A 17,407-nucleotide genomic window follows, 5' to 3' on the forward strand; every position below is an offset into this window, starting at 1 on the left:
ATAAAAGATAAGGTGTTCATTTCTTAAAGAAAAGATGCGGATTAGTTGCTGTTGCCGCGACTATCTACCAAACATGCAAGTGATTGCGAGCTTTCGTACAAGTGAGGAATCTTATTTTCTGCTGCTTCTTGAATAATCAAATTTAGGCTCTATTTATCTTGCTAAAAAGACTTCGCTAATTTGCTGTGAGAGAAAAATACTGTTCACTGGAATTCTATAAGTCAACTTCATTCATGTTGGACCAAACTCTGGTTGGCTCTGATATATCTTTAGGTGCAATGAATATCCAGAGAGGGAACAATTTTATTATGCTCGCCATGCGAAGGCAAAATCACCTAAAATGGCCACCATATGAGTCTGACTCTAGGAGGTTTCTTTATGGGATGACATCAGGGCCTTGAAACACACCACCAATGTCAATCATCAAACAAACGATAAACTGGCATCCAAGCCTATCCGATCTAACGTAACATAAGAAAGAATTTGGTGAGGACGCTCACATGATGCTTTAAATATCTGCTGGCTAATAAGACGTGTGATCCAGCTCTTAGGGGCTTAGGGCGCATCAAGCCTCCAAAAAAAGTTAGCCCTCAACTTTTTCCCCTTCTATCAATATGTGCTACATTCTTCTTTGTACAAACGGGCATCGCTGCCATAGTATAATACGTAGCTACTATACAGTTAGTGTACAGGACCGTCAGATGACATCGGAGCATTCTGTTAGAGAGCGATAGCAGAACTCGTGGCAGTCGCAGATGCTCATCAGCATCAATCACCTCTTCTCCAGGTAATGCAAGAATGAAACCAGGAGCATTCAGTGGTGGCGTCACATTGTCAGCCAGTCAAGCGATTGTCTGCCCTCTCTTTTGAGATCCTCTCTTCCTGTATCTCTTCTAGTTCGTCTCCATCACTCCGCTTGCCTGCTTGCTCCTTCCAGTAGGCGATCAACTTCTTCAACCTCATGATTTCTTTTGGGGCAACATGCTTGCTCGTATCATTAACAATGCAACGAACCCGTGAAGCATACCTACAAGGTTTCATAAATTATATAAAACAAAGCCATTGCACCATACCACAGGAATGTCCTATATTGATACAAACTTTCAAAAGTTGTAGATTCCAATTAGTAAAAACGAAATTAACCTAACCATCATAGTCATTTCATAGGAACAACTGAAATGATCCTAATCAATAGAAAAGCTAATATGTTGAAATCACATTGATGGAAACAGTGACAAATATCAAACCCAAAAGACAGGGGCATAGACTCAGTGAGCAAAGGACATACATCAGTGAGTTGTAAGTCTCCTCCAAGTTAGACTCTGCTGGTGAAACGTTCACAAACATTAAGGTCTTCGCATTGCCTCCGAGAGAATCACTCATAAGCATCGTTAACTTATGGTTCCGATAAGGTATATGTTGTCCATCAGAAGATAAAGCACCAATAACATCAGCCAAAGCAGAAAGAGATTTATTTATACTTTGTGCTTCTTTCAGTTGCTTTCCTGCTGAACCAGATTTTTTTACCCTCTCAGAACCAGCAAGATCCACAAAACTTAGCTGTTCAAACAGAGAAATACTGTCAGTTCTTCCCTTTATTATGAAATAAACTCTGATTACAATAGCTCAAGGACTTTTTAAAATGCAATAGTTTTAGAGGAAACTATGTAGTTCCAGCAGAAAAAGAAGAAATCATAACTTTCCAAAGGGAATGAGAGAAAGACCTTAACACTAGCATACTATGTTGCTCTATACTTCATATTAAATCACACACAAAATTAAACTGAACCCATTTAAGAAAACATGCACTAGGACTATATATTGCATAGACTGAAAAAAAAATGAAAACCAAAGATCATATGAATAATAACTAGACTACCAAGGCCAGGATACTACATGAAGTACATATTTTTTAATCTAATGAAACAATTGAAATACGACTAGTTCTAAGTGTATTTTCCGAGTAATATTTGCCAACAACCTTCATCAAATCACCGGTGTAATATTTTCTACAGAATGAAAAGTTCAACAATATGCATGAAGTGCCCAGGCCACAGATAAAGGGAGGCGGCAGTCAGAACATTCAATCCTTTTATTTCATTATTATAGACTAAATCAAATTGGAGTTAAGTTTATATCTTCATCCAGCCATACCTTGCCTCTCGCATATGATTGAGTTTGGAGATTTGTACTTTCAATAATGATTGAAAGAATCAAATGAGACCTTGAACTCTCATCATTCATATTCGTTCCGGCAGTGTGCCTTCTCTCAGAACCTCTTGAAATTATAGCCCTCAGTTCCTCAATACTTGAAATGCTCACAACTGTCGCATTTTCAACAGTAACAACACCCTAAAAGGTAGTATTGAATAATTAACTTCATGAGTATGAAAGGTTATACATGTATAAAAAAAACACTTCTAAAATTCCCAATGAAACCATAAATGGCATGTTTTTGGTAATCGACAAAGATTACCAGTAAGGTGATGGTCGGTTCATTTGAATTACTACTATCAGATATAGATATTTCAGAATTGAAACAGAATTATTATGGAGATGCAGAAACAAACTGTCATACAAGTACTAAAGCAAGCTATTTAGTGTCCAAAATTGAGATAAAATAACTGCATGTCCTAGCAACTAACAAAGTAGGAAACATAAATATTTGAATATTACTGTTTCTGAAAAGCACAAAAAGATCAACAAAAAAGCGGAAATCAAATATGCAAATAAAGTAGGGAAGCATATTCAGTGCGCTGTAAGAACAACGAATTGAATGTATATAGGAAAGAAAATCTTATACCTTAGAATCTTTTTTTATCTCTAACTTTAACTGCTTTGCATTTCTGGGCAACAATAGGTCTACAAGATTATCTTGATAAAGCTCCACCATATATGCCTGTGTATAAAACAAAAATTAAGAATAATATAAAAATCATACTTGGGATCTAAAGAACATGTGAAACAGTTTCACTAAAATCACTTTTTCCTCCCAAACCATATAAAACGCAAGGAAAAAGTACTAGTCAACAGTACAAATCAATAAACCAAGATTAGCAGATATAAAAAAAAACAAAGCATTCGCCTAGTATTCAAGATAAACATGACAAACACATATTCCTCTTACCTTCAAAGAAAATGAATATTTGTTACCATCGCGCTTTATCACCCTAAAAAGTTCAGATGTGGCCCTTGGAGTAAGACCAGGATTATTATCCGAACCATAAATCGTGAAAGTCTTTCCAGAACCAGTTTGGCCATACGCAAATATACAAACATTATATCCATCTACAGCTGACTGCACCAGATACTGCATCACATAAATTCGAACATATGAAACTCAGAGTGAGCAATCTTAGAAATCAATTTATATTACTGATTGCATCAACACAAAAGATAGAGTTTGAAGTATCCACCTTAGTATCCTCGAAGACTTCTTCTTGACTTGTGTTTGCATCAAAAACACGATCATATATATGTTGTTTCGACTTTTCGTCTTTCCATGGATGTGCAATTGTAAATTCATCGGGACTGCAAACTATATTTTTCTCTTCAAAAGAACGTTCCTTGTCGCTTAGAGGACGCAAGCGACAAAAAACTCTTATTTTTCCTTTCATATCTGTAAAGAGTTGAAACATAAGTTATAGTCAATTGATCACAAAATATCATAACCATTACTAAGCACAAACATTTAATTCTCGTTTACCTTCAATTGTATTATAATAACGCTTTCGCAGAACCTGTTCTTGCTTATAAAGATTCTCAAGTTCCACCAATTGCGCTCCTTGCCTTTTAAGAATCTCAGCAGTTTGTTGGTTCTTTCTATCGACATCCTGAGACAGTGCAAAACAAAAGAGTATAATTTTCTAAAAGACCTAAAAACAAATGCATGTATTGACTATTGTACATGCCGTACCGCTTTGAACTCTCTTAGCTCATCAAGTTCTTTCAAACTACTTTGCAAGCTATCAACCTCAGCATTTCTTACAGCAAGATTTGATTCAGCAACATTTAACGATTGTGTCGCAACTTTCAATTTCTGCTCCAACTCAGCAATCTGAGATTTCAGGTTACGGCATTCATCCGCATAAACCTTCTCCATTGTGCTTTTCTGCGTAATCATATAAACCATATTTCAGAAATATGAAATGCATAAACTTTTCACTGTGAAATACTGAAATCAGAACAGAAAAAACATAAGTAGCATAACAAAGAAAAAATAAAAATAACCTCTTCACTTTTCATTCTTTCAAGCCTTTGAACTTTTTGGTCAAGAAGATTTTTTTCCGACATTAGCTTCTTCGAAACCTCTTTTGATGCATCAAGCTCTTTTTGGTATGATTTTAACTCCTCCTTAAGCTTGGTAAGCATCTTTTAGACACAAGAGTAAAATGCATCAGAAATTTTTAACAACTTTGTAGAAATAAGTGTGGACAAAGAAGATATAAACAGGTCACATATACCTCAATGTCACTATTGACGCTGCCAACAGTTGTCACAGTATCTCTCTCACGGCCCTGCCCACTTGTTAATCTGGTTTCAAGTCTACTTTTTTCCATCAGGGCAGCCTAATAAAATGGAATGTCAGATGATCCAAACAATTTTTACTAAACCAACAATCTATCACCATACCTGCAAAGCAGATTCTTTCTCATCACATAGAGATTTTAGCTTATCAAGCTCATTTTTTACTTCTTTGGAACTTTGTCGTTCAGATTGCAAGGTATCTCTTAGCCCTTCCAACTCTTCTTGCATCTCCGATTCTTGTTTTGTCTTCAACTGTAGATCTTCTTGTAACTAAACATAATGTGAAGACAATTATTTCCTCAGCAAAATGCTCACTTTTATAAGATAGGCATTTCCATTTTTCTTAGCTATGCAAGTATGCATAAGACAAAAGATAGGTTCAAAGATGTCACCATTGGAGCCCTCGCATGACTAGAGTGTAAGTGGCAATTGTAAACAGATTTGAGTATTCTACAAGCACCTAAAAGATATTCGATATGACAATAAGATGTTCACGAATCATGAAGTTTAGCCATCTTAACCAATATTTATCAACTATTACCAGTACCTGACTAAATATGGTCTTCTAGAAATTTTGACCTACTAGTCTGGCACATTATTTATTAAAAAGTGGAATAACAAAATGAAACTGTACAACTTTCTTTTCCCTTAATTGCCATTTTGTGATTTTGAGCAAAAACACAAAGTAATCTGTGATTTTTAGTCACTACAGAACACTATTTAAATTGGCCAGGAGGACCTTATTCAATTCAATTAACTGAAGCAACACTTCAACGGGCAATCCAATTGCAAAGAAATAGTTTAGAAATTTCAAGTTATACTAGCAAATACCTTAGGTTGCCAGTTTTGTTTGTGGCCAAAGGTACTCACCCGATCTGCTTTCTTCTGAGATTCCTCAACTGTTTTTGTCAGTTCTTGGACACGCTTCTCATACATTTCGATATTTGGTGGCTTATATGCTTGGTTAACATCATTTTGTGATGTCACACTATTAGCAGAGCGTGCTTTTGAATATCTGCGGAGCATGACGTCGTTTATATGCGTTTGAAGTGCTACACATATTTCCTCACCCTAAAAAACCATGGTTATTCTAACAGCTATAGATGATATAACATGATCAGATGTATTATAAACTACAGCCCTGAAGCTTTAGAATACCTGCTTGGTTTCAAATTGGAAGATATGAAGAACACCAGCAACTCGCATTTTAAAGAAAACAGCAGTATTGCTGCTACCAAATTGCATGATGTCTCTTAGTTCTGCAGAATGAAGATATTCCTTGGGAACCGGGCGGAAAAAGTGAACCTGCATTCATGCAGAATTCAAGGTCAGTTTTACTTAGCAGAAAGAATATGAACTTTCCATCGCATGGTTGAGATCAGACCCCTCGTTTGTTGATTCCCAAAATAATTTTTCCGGGTAACAATCCTATTGGATCATCAATCTTCCGAACACTGAAGAAAACAGAGTTCCCATATGGAAGAGTCCTTAAGATTCTGAGAAATTGTTGCCGTGCATCATCCTTTGATAGGTGTTCCTGAAGTCAAACAACAGAGTACTCAGGTAAGCCAGAGTTCTAACGAGGCTTTACCAATCTGAAGCAAGTTGTAAATATATTGGCAGAATAATAAATATAAAGCTCAAGAGCTAGATAAATACCATTAACTGAAAGCGTGAAATGATGTCGAGCTCCCAGTCTCGCTTTGCTCTAGTAATCGCCACTTGTCTAGGAAGAAATCTCTCTAAAAGTGATATCCATTCACTGTTCAGAGCAAAAAAGTGAAGAGGTGGACATTATTTTTGTTACCACCAGAAATACTACACTGAAAAATGCCATGATAGATCAGGTAGGACCTTAAGAAATACTTACACACAGGACTCAGGATTGTCAATGTATCCAATCTCAACCAATATTTGCAGAGCAGAGAGTTGTGAAGCATCATCCCTGCCGACAGGATAATTTCCCAAAATGTAATCATGTTGCAACTGCAGAACAATGTTATTTGTTAGTACTATTCTGGAAACAAGATTACTTGAGTAACAGTAACACACAAACTGGCAGTCCTCAAGTTAGCTTAGCTATCAGAAGACTATCAAACCAGCACCTGGACATATGATAGCTGAACAAACATTGGATCAGTCACAGCCTCATCCGACTCGCGGAAGAGACGTTTCTTGAATACAAGTTTGCAATGAAGAATTTCTCCTTTGTTGCGATCCTTAGCTGATTTGAATTCAGATAGCAAGTCGCCAATATATTTGTTATCATCTAATCCAATGTATTCCTCTGCATATATTAGATAAAGAAATGCATGTGTTACTTGAAAAACTTCTACAAAATCCTACAACATTTCCTTCTGCCCCATGATATCCGAACCACGTGCATTATTTTAATTATAAAAAACAATATGACTTGGTAGTTACCATTGCCAACCTCTGAAGACTTTGATCCGTTAACAACCTTCCGGCATTCAAATAGGCTGAAACTAGAATACACTGAAAGTTTGATAATACCAGCAAGTTCCTGTCATTAAATAGATTTTTTGTTATTCATAACATCAACAAAATAGCAAATGAAGAATAACCAAAACGCGCCATCCATGTGACATCAAGCACCAGGTTACATCTTTGTGAGGTTGAGTTGAAGCCAAGAAGATGCCCACACTAAGATTTGCTATGACAACCTTGAGTGAAGAAAAAACAAAAGATGATTACTTAGTGCCTACCCTAGCTATATATGTAACCTGATTCTAAATGGAGGCTAGGCAAGTCAAGAAGCATAAAAACGCTGACCCTTAGCAACTTTAGACTGCCCCTGCTCTTTTAGCATCAATGAGCTTCAACCTCCATGAAAAGCACTATTTTTGTGTATTTTTCCATGCATATATAGTCTAATATGCATGCATTCTATGACAACACATTCTTTGCTGACCACGTCCTAAGTAATAGCACACTATTTGGAAGCAAGTCACACAAGCCACTTATATATGTTATTGCTGAACTACAACAAGCACGCTAGTTTGAAGGTATTGAACATATATCAATTCTAAAACTAATAGCTCAGGAAAAATGCATTTACCTCAACAGCATCAGCAACAGTTGTTGCCATGTCATAGGTGATTTCTTCAAAAGTTTCATCCAAGAAGAATACAATTGTTGTAAGCTTCCGGCTTGTCAAAAGAGCGTCTATTTCCTCCCGTGCAGGAATTGTAACCCTAGGACCTGCCTTGACTGATCGCTTTAATGCATTTAGTGTGTTCAGTGCTAGAACTCGAACATCAGAATCAGTTGTGGCTCCGTGGGCAACATAATGAACATACTCAGACAAGTATGCCCCAATATCTTTGCTTGGTGGCATGGATGATGCACAAAGGTACATAAGCTCCCAAGCTCTTATTGACCAACCCCTGCAGGAACAACAAAATATATGATTCCTACAATGATATACACATATGCTTGCCATCCATGAGAAGCCCAACTCACCTATCAGGATTGTTACGTGTTTGTTTTGAAATCTGAGCAAAGAGTTCGTCTCGAAGTTCAGAACGCTTCAACGTATGCTTGTAGAGCTTCGCAACAAGTTCTATTCTCTCCTCCAAACTTATTATTGCTGGTGAATCAATGCCCATGTACTTCAGTATGACATGAAACAACTTAATTGAGCGGCTTACGAGGTCACTGCTTATTTTTAGTAATGAAGTTGGAATAAGATCCTGCAGGAGATACAAAGAAGCGTAAATTAATGATAGATGCAATTTGATGTGAGATATTGACCTTAGCATAGAAGTTTAGAAGAAAAATAAGTAGAAACAAGTGCAACTGTGTAACTTCACAGATGGAATGAGATTTAACACACCTTTTGAAAGCACAACATATCTTCCAAAGTGAACTTCTCACGAGCTTGTGGCCCAACAGACTTTTTAGAAAAAAATCCGCGTTTTCCAGCTGAATGTATCTGCTTTTGCATTGCTTTGAGAAAGCCCTCCACCTGTCATTTTCCAGCACTGATATCAGAGTGGGAATCAGAGCATTTCTTACTATCTGAAAATTGATAACAGTACTCTATGGAACCCTAATGGGCATTTTGATGAGCCTGCAGGATGCTTAGGATATCTGCTGGTGTTGCCTAATTGAATTCCTTGTCTCTAATGTCAGTGACAAGGATAAATGGTTGTATTAACCAATTGAATGGTGAGAGCATATAGGGTTTAGAGTTGAAAACCTGCATTCTTCCTATTTTGGTTCATATATAGAAAAGAATGTAAACCTTAAACTTGAATGTTGCGCTAATTGTTCTTTGAATGTTGCGCTAATTGTTCTAGCTTTTGTTTCACCTCTCAATTTCTTAAGAACAAAATGCCAAGATGTTGGATAGTCTCTTCATTTAAAAAAAATGATTGCATCGGTGAGGATGTTAGAACGAAGTAGTCAAGGTACCTGGAATCGATCAATTAACGGAATAGCTCCAGCAAGCTCAGGAGGTATGGACATTGACAGCGTTGACGGTGTACTGCAAAACAGTAAGCCCAATAGTAAATACGAATCACATCCCTTACCAAGCAAACAGAGCTCTCTTCCGAGAATGTGGCGCAGAAGAAAGCAATGTCAATGTACGTTATGATTTCTTCGCTTCGAAACAACTACCACAAAATTGGTACCTAACGCATTTAACAAGTAGGGTGGTAGGCCATGGATTACGAGCACAGCACAGATAGCCAATTATAGCGACATTAACACGATACAACAATTAAACAAATCCCAACCATGAAACCATCAGGCCAACTTTTTCCCTCAACTTTCCACTAGGCTGGAAACTCTTTTGGCAATCATCACACGCAATAGAGAATCCAAAGACCTGAGACATCCGAACCGGGTAATTAACTAAAGGTCTAGCACATAGGCAACAAACAGCACAAAATCAACTCGGAAGTTCCCGAAGCAGCGGCAGGAGACGGCGAATGTAGGAAAGGGAGGTGGGGACTCACGGGGGCGCGAAGCTGTAGCCGTCGCTGTCGTACCCGTCGGCGGCGCCGTTGGCGGTGGAGGCCGCCGAGCCATGCAGCGGCGTAGCGGCGGCAGTACCGCCGCCATTGCTGAAGCTGCCGGAGGCGCCGTTCGGCGCCTGGTGCTGTGCAGGCCCCATCCCGCCGGCCGCCATCTCCCCGCAGTGTTTGTACCTCTCCTCCCCCTCGTTGTCCTCCTCAGGAGCTAGCAGTAGTAAAGCCTCCCCGAAGCCTCCTCAATCAACCTCAGGGCCCTCGAGTCCTCGCGTCCAGCAGCAGGTCACCGCCGAGCAACTCCAATCGCCATCACCGCGAGCGTCGAGACCAATCCCGCGACGCGGCCTCAGATCGAAAACTCCACGCGGAAGCGGCGCCCGGAAGCTCCGAGCTCTAAGCTCCAGGTGCCGGGACCGCCCCTCCGAGTCCGCGCGGCGAGCGGGTGGACAAATGGAGCGAGCCCCCAGCAATGCGAGCGGTATAAGTAAGCCGACCCGAGTGCCGACAGGCGGGAAGAAGAGAGGGAGGCTCGGACCGGGTCGCGGGCGCCTCGTCCGGCCGCGGCCGGCAGGACGAGATCCGGAGGCGAGGAGGGGGAGGAGGACGGGACGAGGTGTGGACTGGAGACGAGGAGGAGAGAGGGGGCTCACGAGGGGTGGTATGGCGAGGAGGCGGAGGCGGAGGCTGGGGGTGGGGGGTGCGGGTGCCAGCGGATTAAAGAAAATCACGCGGCCTTCCACTGCTGTTTTGCCGCAGCGGGCGAGGGAATTACTCCTCCAGTCCTCCCCGTGCCCCCGTGCCCGTGCCGCGCAAGCGCTCATGATTTTTTGGGAGGCCGGCCGGCGTGTGCTGTTGGGAGGTGGGAACGGGAGGCGGATGGAATTATTTGAATTTAATTTTGGGAATTGAGAGAAATGGAATGAGAGCGGGTGGGGGTGGCCTGTGGGGTGGGACCCGCCCGGCAGGTAGGCAGGGGGATGGGATGTTGCGGTGTTTTTGTCCGGCTTCGAGGTGGACTGCGGTACGAGGCTGTGTTGGTGCGCCGCCTGCAATGACGCAACGGGTTCTACGGTTGGACTGAAAACGAAGCACTTGGCCTGCAGTGAAGCCACGAAGAAAATCTGTCGATCCATCCAGTTCTTGGACGGAGGTACACTGCTAAAGATTGCCTGGGCCTTTGTTTAGTTTAAAAAAACCAAAAAATCTTCAAGATTCTCTGTTACATCAAATTTTACAGTAAATGTATGGAGCATTAAATATAGATAAAAACAAAAACTAATTACACAGTTTGTCTGTAAATCACGAGACAAATTTTTTAAGCCTAGTTACTTCATAATTGAACAATATTTGTCAAATAAAAACCAAAATACTATAGTAACGAAATTCATAAAAAATTCGGAACTAAACAAGGCCCTGATGTAAGGTTAGATAGGATATCCAGGCCTTGTCTAGTTCCCAAAAGATTTTGCAAAAATTTTCAGATTCTCCGAAACATCAAATCTTGTGGCACATATATGGAGTATTAAATATAGATAAAAAGAATAATTAATTAAATAGTTTATCTGTAATTTACGATGCGAATATTTTAAGCCTAATTAGTCCATGATTGAACAATATTTGTCAAATACAAACGAAAATGTTATAATATTATGATTGAACAATATTTATTAAATATAAACGAAAATGCTACAGTATCTATTTTGTAAAAAAAAAGAATTGGAGCTAAACAAGGCCTCATATGACCTGGAAGAGAGGGAGGAAGATGAGACAAAAAGATGGTTGTTTCTGAAACAACAATCTCGCATAGGAAGATTTTAAAACTGAGATAACTATTTAACTACTGTACGATTTGATATTGACATACAACTGACAAACTTGCCTTTTATATCTGTAGTATAAATTAAGGATACATTTAATTATTATACGACATCCTATTGTATGGGTTAGTTGTTCAAAATCGTCTTTGCCATTACTTAGCATTGTATGAGAGTATGAGACTATCTACGAGATGACACGACATACTTGTCCTGATGGTTCATGGTATCCTCTATTCAACACCCTATCCTTCCTCGCGTATGATTAGATTGGATATGGTACTTCTAAAAGGAAAAGGGATAATATGGTAGTACTAATGTACTATATATATCTTATTTTTTTTCTCATGTATAATTGCATCTGGTCCTTCTATAAGTTGATAAGAATAATAATATATGATACTTAATATACCATCTTAGTATAGTCCCTCCATCCTAAAAGTATGCAAAACTTAAGAATGTCTTCATTTGTATAAAATATAAAGGTTAATGGTTATCATTAAGTTTATTAAACTTGCCATAACTATTTAAAATATCAATACTAGTATTTATAAATTTAATTAAATTCAAGTTAGTAGCTTAGATCAAACAAACCTAGAATCACGTCCTTCCTCGGACGAAGACACTACCACCACAAAAAAAAAACCGTATAATTACATGATCGTTAAGAGTCCACTTGTTTAGCCCATGTCATGCTTCTGCATGAGCTCAGGAGAGCCTGTGCTGGTACCATTTGTCAGTTGCCCATTGTGCTACTACAAACCGGGAGCGCGACGTGCGTGACCCGGCGGCACCCACACACGTTCAGAGTTGCCAGCTCACGCGCCTCACCGGCATTGCATTGGCCAAATCGATAGAAACATTCGGTGTCCATGTCACTCTAATAATTCGTTGCGATTTTGTGTGTGCTCGATTCCAACACATAAGTTTTTTTTACTAGCTAGCGTAGACTAAATTGTCACGACGATGCGGTCCAGCTCGATCCGGGCCACGCAAGAAAACGCAGGAAATCGACGGGTGGAGGGAGGACAGTAACACCTCCGTGTGCGTGAACGAACCTTTTGACCGAGCGTCGTCGCCTTGGTGGTTGGCCGCTAATGCAAGGCAGCAGTGTAAAGTACTGCATGGCTACTGCAACTGCAACTAATGGACTAATATATCCACGACAACAACCTCTACCATTAACCATGCATCACGGCATCATCATGTGTTCTGTCTCGCCACCGAACGCTCTATTAGCTCTGCCTCCTATTCTCCCGCCCTAGCTAACCCACTATCGTGGTTACACTACGGTGTGGTTGCTGCCCTGCCGCACAAAGCCTGGAGGCTGGTGGAGCTCTAGTCTCTCGTACGTACTCTCGTAGCGGTACAGTACAAGTAAAGGGTAGCTCTACCTCTAAGTACCACCACCAGCATGTAGTAAAAGGAAGAAGCCAGCAGAACGGCAGAGCAAAGCTAAGGGCCTAAGGCAATGCCCCATATATACGTCCTGGACGGGGACGTACGTACGTTGCATCATCAGCCGTCTGCAGGGCTAGTTTAATTTAGCTGCTTCGTGTGCAATGTATGTATACGTACAGTACCATACCAGGTAAATAACATGGTCCACGACTACGTACGAGGTCGCCATTGCATTGCAAGTCGTAAGCTTGGCTTGGTCCATGGGCCATGGGCCATGTCATGCACGAGAGAGAGGGCCGGGGTACGTACGGCGCCACCAACCGCAGGCGTCCACGGTCCCGGGCGGCTTTATTCCAGATTCCACAGGAACAGGGGCGTGCCAGGTTCAATTTTGTTCTTCCGCGCTGTCCTACTGTACCCCGACGATGGGTCCCCTAGCCTGCATCTAGACCCTCTGTTCGTTCATGTCTTCAGGACGAACGGTTTGGTTCTTCTGCAACGGCAATGCACATGCAGCACCCAAAGACCATACGCTGCCCGCATGCATGTCACTGCTACCATCTCGGTTCGATAGTTCCAAGTTTTTTTTCTCCTCCGGAGAATCGTGCATATATTCCTGCACGACTATTGCTATACTAAGAGCTCGCTCGTTCCCTAATAACTGAACGGAGCCTAAGTACAGTATATTTGAATGTTTATCTATCTTTTCTCGACCCTTGACCCTTGATTTCTCTCAACCTCTCTTCCTTCTTCATCTCTAGCGGCTATCAAAGAAATTTTGGTGAATCTGATGTCACAAAGCCAGACCGACGGAAAGACGAGGCAGTGGTGATGCTATTAGCTTGGACAGTGGAGGACATCGGCTGGGCAGAACTAAAGTACGAATATCGTAGTTATGGTGTACCACTTTAGGTTAGCACGCCTTAGAGAGCCGATTGTGGTTCCAACAATGGGGAGTTGTCAAAGATGAGATAGTTGACGGGTCGATGACATAATCAGCCATAGAAGCAACATAAATGGAAAAAGGAAAATCAAGGTTGGAAGTTGGAGAGAGAAAAAGAAGAGTTGTCCGGTCCTGATCGAACGGTGAAATAAATCAGAGTGTTGAGCTACCCATGTTTCTATTTTGGGCACATGGAGCTGTTGCATCACCATCGCTGGTCTACCGCACGTCGCAAACTAAACTCAGAGATTAAACGGTAAAAGCGTACACTAGGACTGTAATTACTACCAAGTACTACCAGTACTCGATAGTATACGTGGTCGGTGGTCCTTCTCGAGACAGTTAGCGGGCGCATGCGATGTGCTGTGCCTGTGTGTGTGCGTCGCCTCGGCGCCTCGTGTACCCGTTGGGGCAGTTAGAATCGCGTGTCCTGCATCATGGCTCGTGGACGACGCTTACCTTTTGTCGGATGCACACGAGCATCCCAGAGATTTTTAGCTAGAGAGATTGGAACGAGATCTAAGCTAGGCTCAGACGTCGTCCGAGATCGTCATCCCTTTTGTTTATTTTGTTCGCTTGTTCCGGCTCTTTTGGTCCTTTTTGCCTGCTAACACCACGTGAAAAGGCCAAAAGCGAGGCGAGATCACCGATGCGTCTGCGTACTGCGTTGCGCTTGCGACTGCGTTGATAGAGATAGCGAAGATTACAACCGGGCGGGGCTAGTGTGTGATATGATGACGAAACTGTGACAGAGAGCACAGCACGCAAATCCATCAACCACTAATAACGAACCTAATGACACTGCTACCGCCAGAACGTGACAGATGGCCAGATGGACCTAGCGGTGTAAAGGATAGGAGTATTTTTTTCGAGTCAGGGTCATATTGAGAGTAGACGCGTACAGTTCGTACGTACACCTCGTTCTCGCATGGCAAGCCGTCATGGTTGATAGCAAGTCAAGGAACATAGCTAGCTAGCTCAGAGTTCACTTCAAAGTCTCGTCGAGAGTACGAACTAAACGTGCAGGGATGATGGATCTAGTACGCGTACTACTTGTAGCTATAGCAAGGACATGCCAACCGCTGACCTCCAGATATATATACTCGATCCCTAGACCCATTAATATTAATAATCCGATTCTACTCTACCACAGTCTACATGTCTTTAATTTATGACCGTGTTAACCAGTTACTTGAGTACGAACTTACACATGTACGTAGACTTGTTAACACCAACCGTGTAGTGTAAGAATGAACCTTATAAGAAAAAATAGTGTGAAAGCGATGTGTAAGTTTTTTTTTTTTTGACAAAAAAAGCGATGTGTAAGTTGGTGCATAGCCGGAGGAGCACTACACCGGCCGAGCAGGCAGAGCCATCTCGGTGGTCGCCCATCAACACCGCCAAAACCCGCGGAAAACGACGTGCCCGCGCTTGCGCGCGTGTGCCGTGCCGGGCGTCCAATGGCGACGCCAACCCCGCGCGAGCTGCGCCCAACAGCGACGGACCATCCGAGCCGACCACGCTCCCCCCGGCCCTGTCGTCGAGGCCGACGGCGAGGCTGACGCGCGCGCCCAACACGGCTACACCTACACGTACGCCCTGAATTGTTCCAGCTCCACGACCGCGACATTCTCCTCCGGTACCGCCCAGTGGCAGTGCCCAGCACCCACACGGTTCGCACGCAATCGGCCGGCGGTGCGCTCGGCTCGCGGCTTGGATTACCTGGACGCCAGATGGTGCGTGGTTTGGAGCAGAGCCTGGGCGCGCGCTTGGGCCGGGGGACGACGGGGCGACCTGCTGGTGCTGGCCGACAAGGAGGTGGTTATTGGTTAAAGCGCTGGTCTCATCTGACAGACGTGTCGTGCACCAAACATGAAACATCTCCAACCGCACCTCACCACTGTGCTGCCTGCAGCAGAATTTCATTTGCCCATTTCATCTCATCCCCCTTTGGGAGTGATTTATTTGAAATTGTTTGGCCCAAGGCCCAAAACATGGAGCAGGGACAGCAGGGCTTGTGTTCGTGACCTGATCGATGATGACGACGACGATGATGATGATGGGGTTTGTTGGGTTGGTGGTCTGCGTGCGTGGTCCGTGCCACTGTGACGCGGTGACGCCGACTGAGACGTGACGTGAGTACCGTGACCGTGACCGTGACACGTCCGTTTCAGCCGGGATCGGAATCGGAGATCCCCCTCGGCCGCCGCGGATATAGCTACTAGTAGAATCCGCTCCTGTTGTCTTCCCCTAATCATGGCAGGCGGGGTCTCACGCGGCCTGTCGATCGGACCGGAGTTGGGACTTGGGAGGGAGAGCGAGGCTGGAGTCTGGAGACAGGGCCAGCGCCCAGCAGGTAGCAGTAGCAGCGGTGGTGGACGCCACGTCTTCGGCTTCCCGCACGACTGGACGGAAGGGGCGGGCTCGGCGGGGCGTCCGCGCTCAGCACCTCAGGCTCGACGACAGCAAAGCTTGTGCGAGGCGCCGGCGTGCATGCAGGGGTAGCAGCAGGACAGATGCAGGAGCTGGCTGGCTTGGCACGCAGCGGCGCAGGCGCAGGCGAAACTGTTTGGCCCCGGTCCCCCTGGGCGTCGTGGGTGGGTCGTTGTGGCTACTGGCTAGCCCCTATTGGCTTGTCCGCGCGTCGGGTCGCTTTCGGTAGAACCTAGCCAAACAGTGGCGTGGGAACGAGCACTGTCACAGTTATTGGATTCGCCTTCTCCAACGGTGCAACCTGTGCAAGCTGAACAAAACGGACATAATCATGCTCGTGTTGTCGTTACTCTTTTTTTTGGGGGGGGATAAAGACGCATTACTCCTTTTCTTTTGTGGGATGGGAAGAATATTGTGTTTATGGCATTTGAGGTCAAGTATACTACTATCATTGGATCCCTCAGGGCCCAGCACTGTTTCTGCTAGGCCCAAAGATGGCACAGTTGTGAAGCGCGTTTTCCTTGATGCAATGCACAGCTCCGGGCTGGCCCAATTTTACAGTAGGCAACTGCCTTCCAAGCGCAGATACAGTCCACTCAAAAAAAAAAAAAACGAAGATACAGTTTTCTTTTTAAAAGAATTATAGGGAATAATCCCCACTCTTAGTATAACCAAGACCTCAGCAAGGGAACTTCAAGGTTAATTCTGACGAGGCTTTCGACCACAGGAACGGTTCGGGTGCCTGGGGTTTCATCATTCGCGATGACCAGGGCGCCGTGGTGAACTGGTGACTGCAGGTGCAGGTAAAGAACAATTTCTACAACTGCCTTCCATGCAGAATTGCTTGGCTGCTTGGCTGGCCTGAAAGCAGCGGTTCAGCTAGGAATTCGCAGAGAAGTCCTGGTCCTGGAGACCGATGCCTCTCTTGTGAAAGCAGCCCTGGAGGATGATGCCTAAAGCCTATCTGCCATGAGTGGGATTACTACTGAACTCCGGCTTTTGCTGATGACTAAATTTGCGAAACTCATGTAATAAAGTAGCAGATGCCATTGCGGCTTATGTGTGTAAGTGTTCAGTTCAAGCGATATGTCAATCACTTAGGATGATGTACCTCACTTTGTTGAGGATTTGGTGACCAGCGATTCTGCTGAGTCCGATGCAATGAAGTTTGTGTTCACAAGACATGAAAGCGTAATTCTGGTATGCCTCCATTTCTATGGTACAGTAGACAACCGATCAGGAAATATATAAGAAAAATCGACTGGACCAAAGACAGAAATGGATGGTAA

The 17,407-nt window shown here is 43.1% G+C and overlaps 1 protein-coding gene across 1 annotated transcript; it reads right to left on the reverse strand.

Moving 5' to 3' along the window:
• Positions 441-10,210, reverse strand: LOC8082567 (kinesin-like protein KIN-14I). The gene is made up of 23 exons (XM_002448676.2): positions 9,513-10,210; positions 8,965-9,037; positions 8,384-8,515; positions 8,011-8,240; positions 7,607-7,934; positions 6,952-7,051; positions 6,633-6,814; positions 6,398-6,513; positions 6,187-6,289; positions 5,912-6,064; positions 5,686-5,832; positions 5,398-5,598; positions 4,633-4,797; positions 4,464-4,568; positions 4,231-4,371; positions 3,917-4,111; positions 3,707-3,833; positions 3,417-3,619; positions 3,128-3,310; positions 2,804-2,899; positions 2,155-2,352; positions 1,289-1,560; positions 441-1,027 (listed from the first exon to the last, which is right to left on the reverse strand). The coding sequence occupies exons 1-23, from the start codon at positions 9,683-9,685 to the stop codon at positions 835-837; spliced, it is 3,816 nt and encodes a 1,271-aa protein (XP_002448721.1). The 5' UTR covers positions 9,686-10,210; the 3' UTR covers positions 441-834.

This window comes from Sorghum bicolor, chromosome 6 (genome assembly GCF_000003195.3).
Source record: "Sorghum bicolor cultivar BTx623 chromosome 6, Sorghum_bicolor_NCBIv3, whole genome shotgun sequence".
NCBI classification, from domain to species: Eukaryota; Viridiplantae; Streptophyta; class Magnoliopsida; order Poales; family Poaceae; genus Sorghum; species Sorghum bicolor.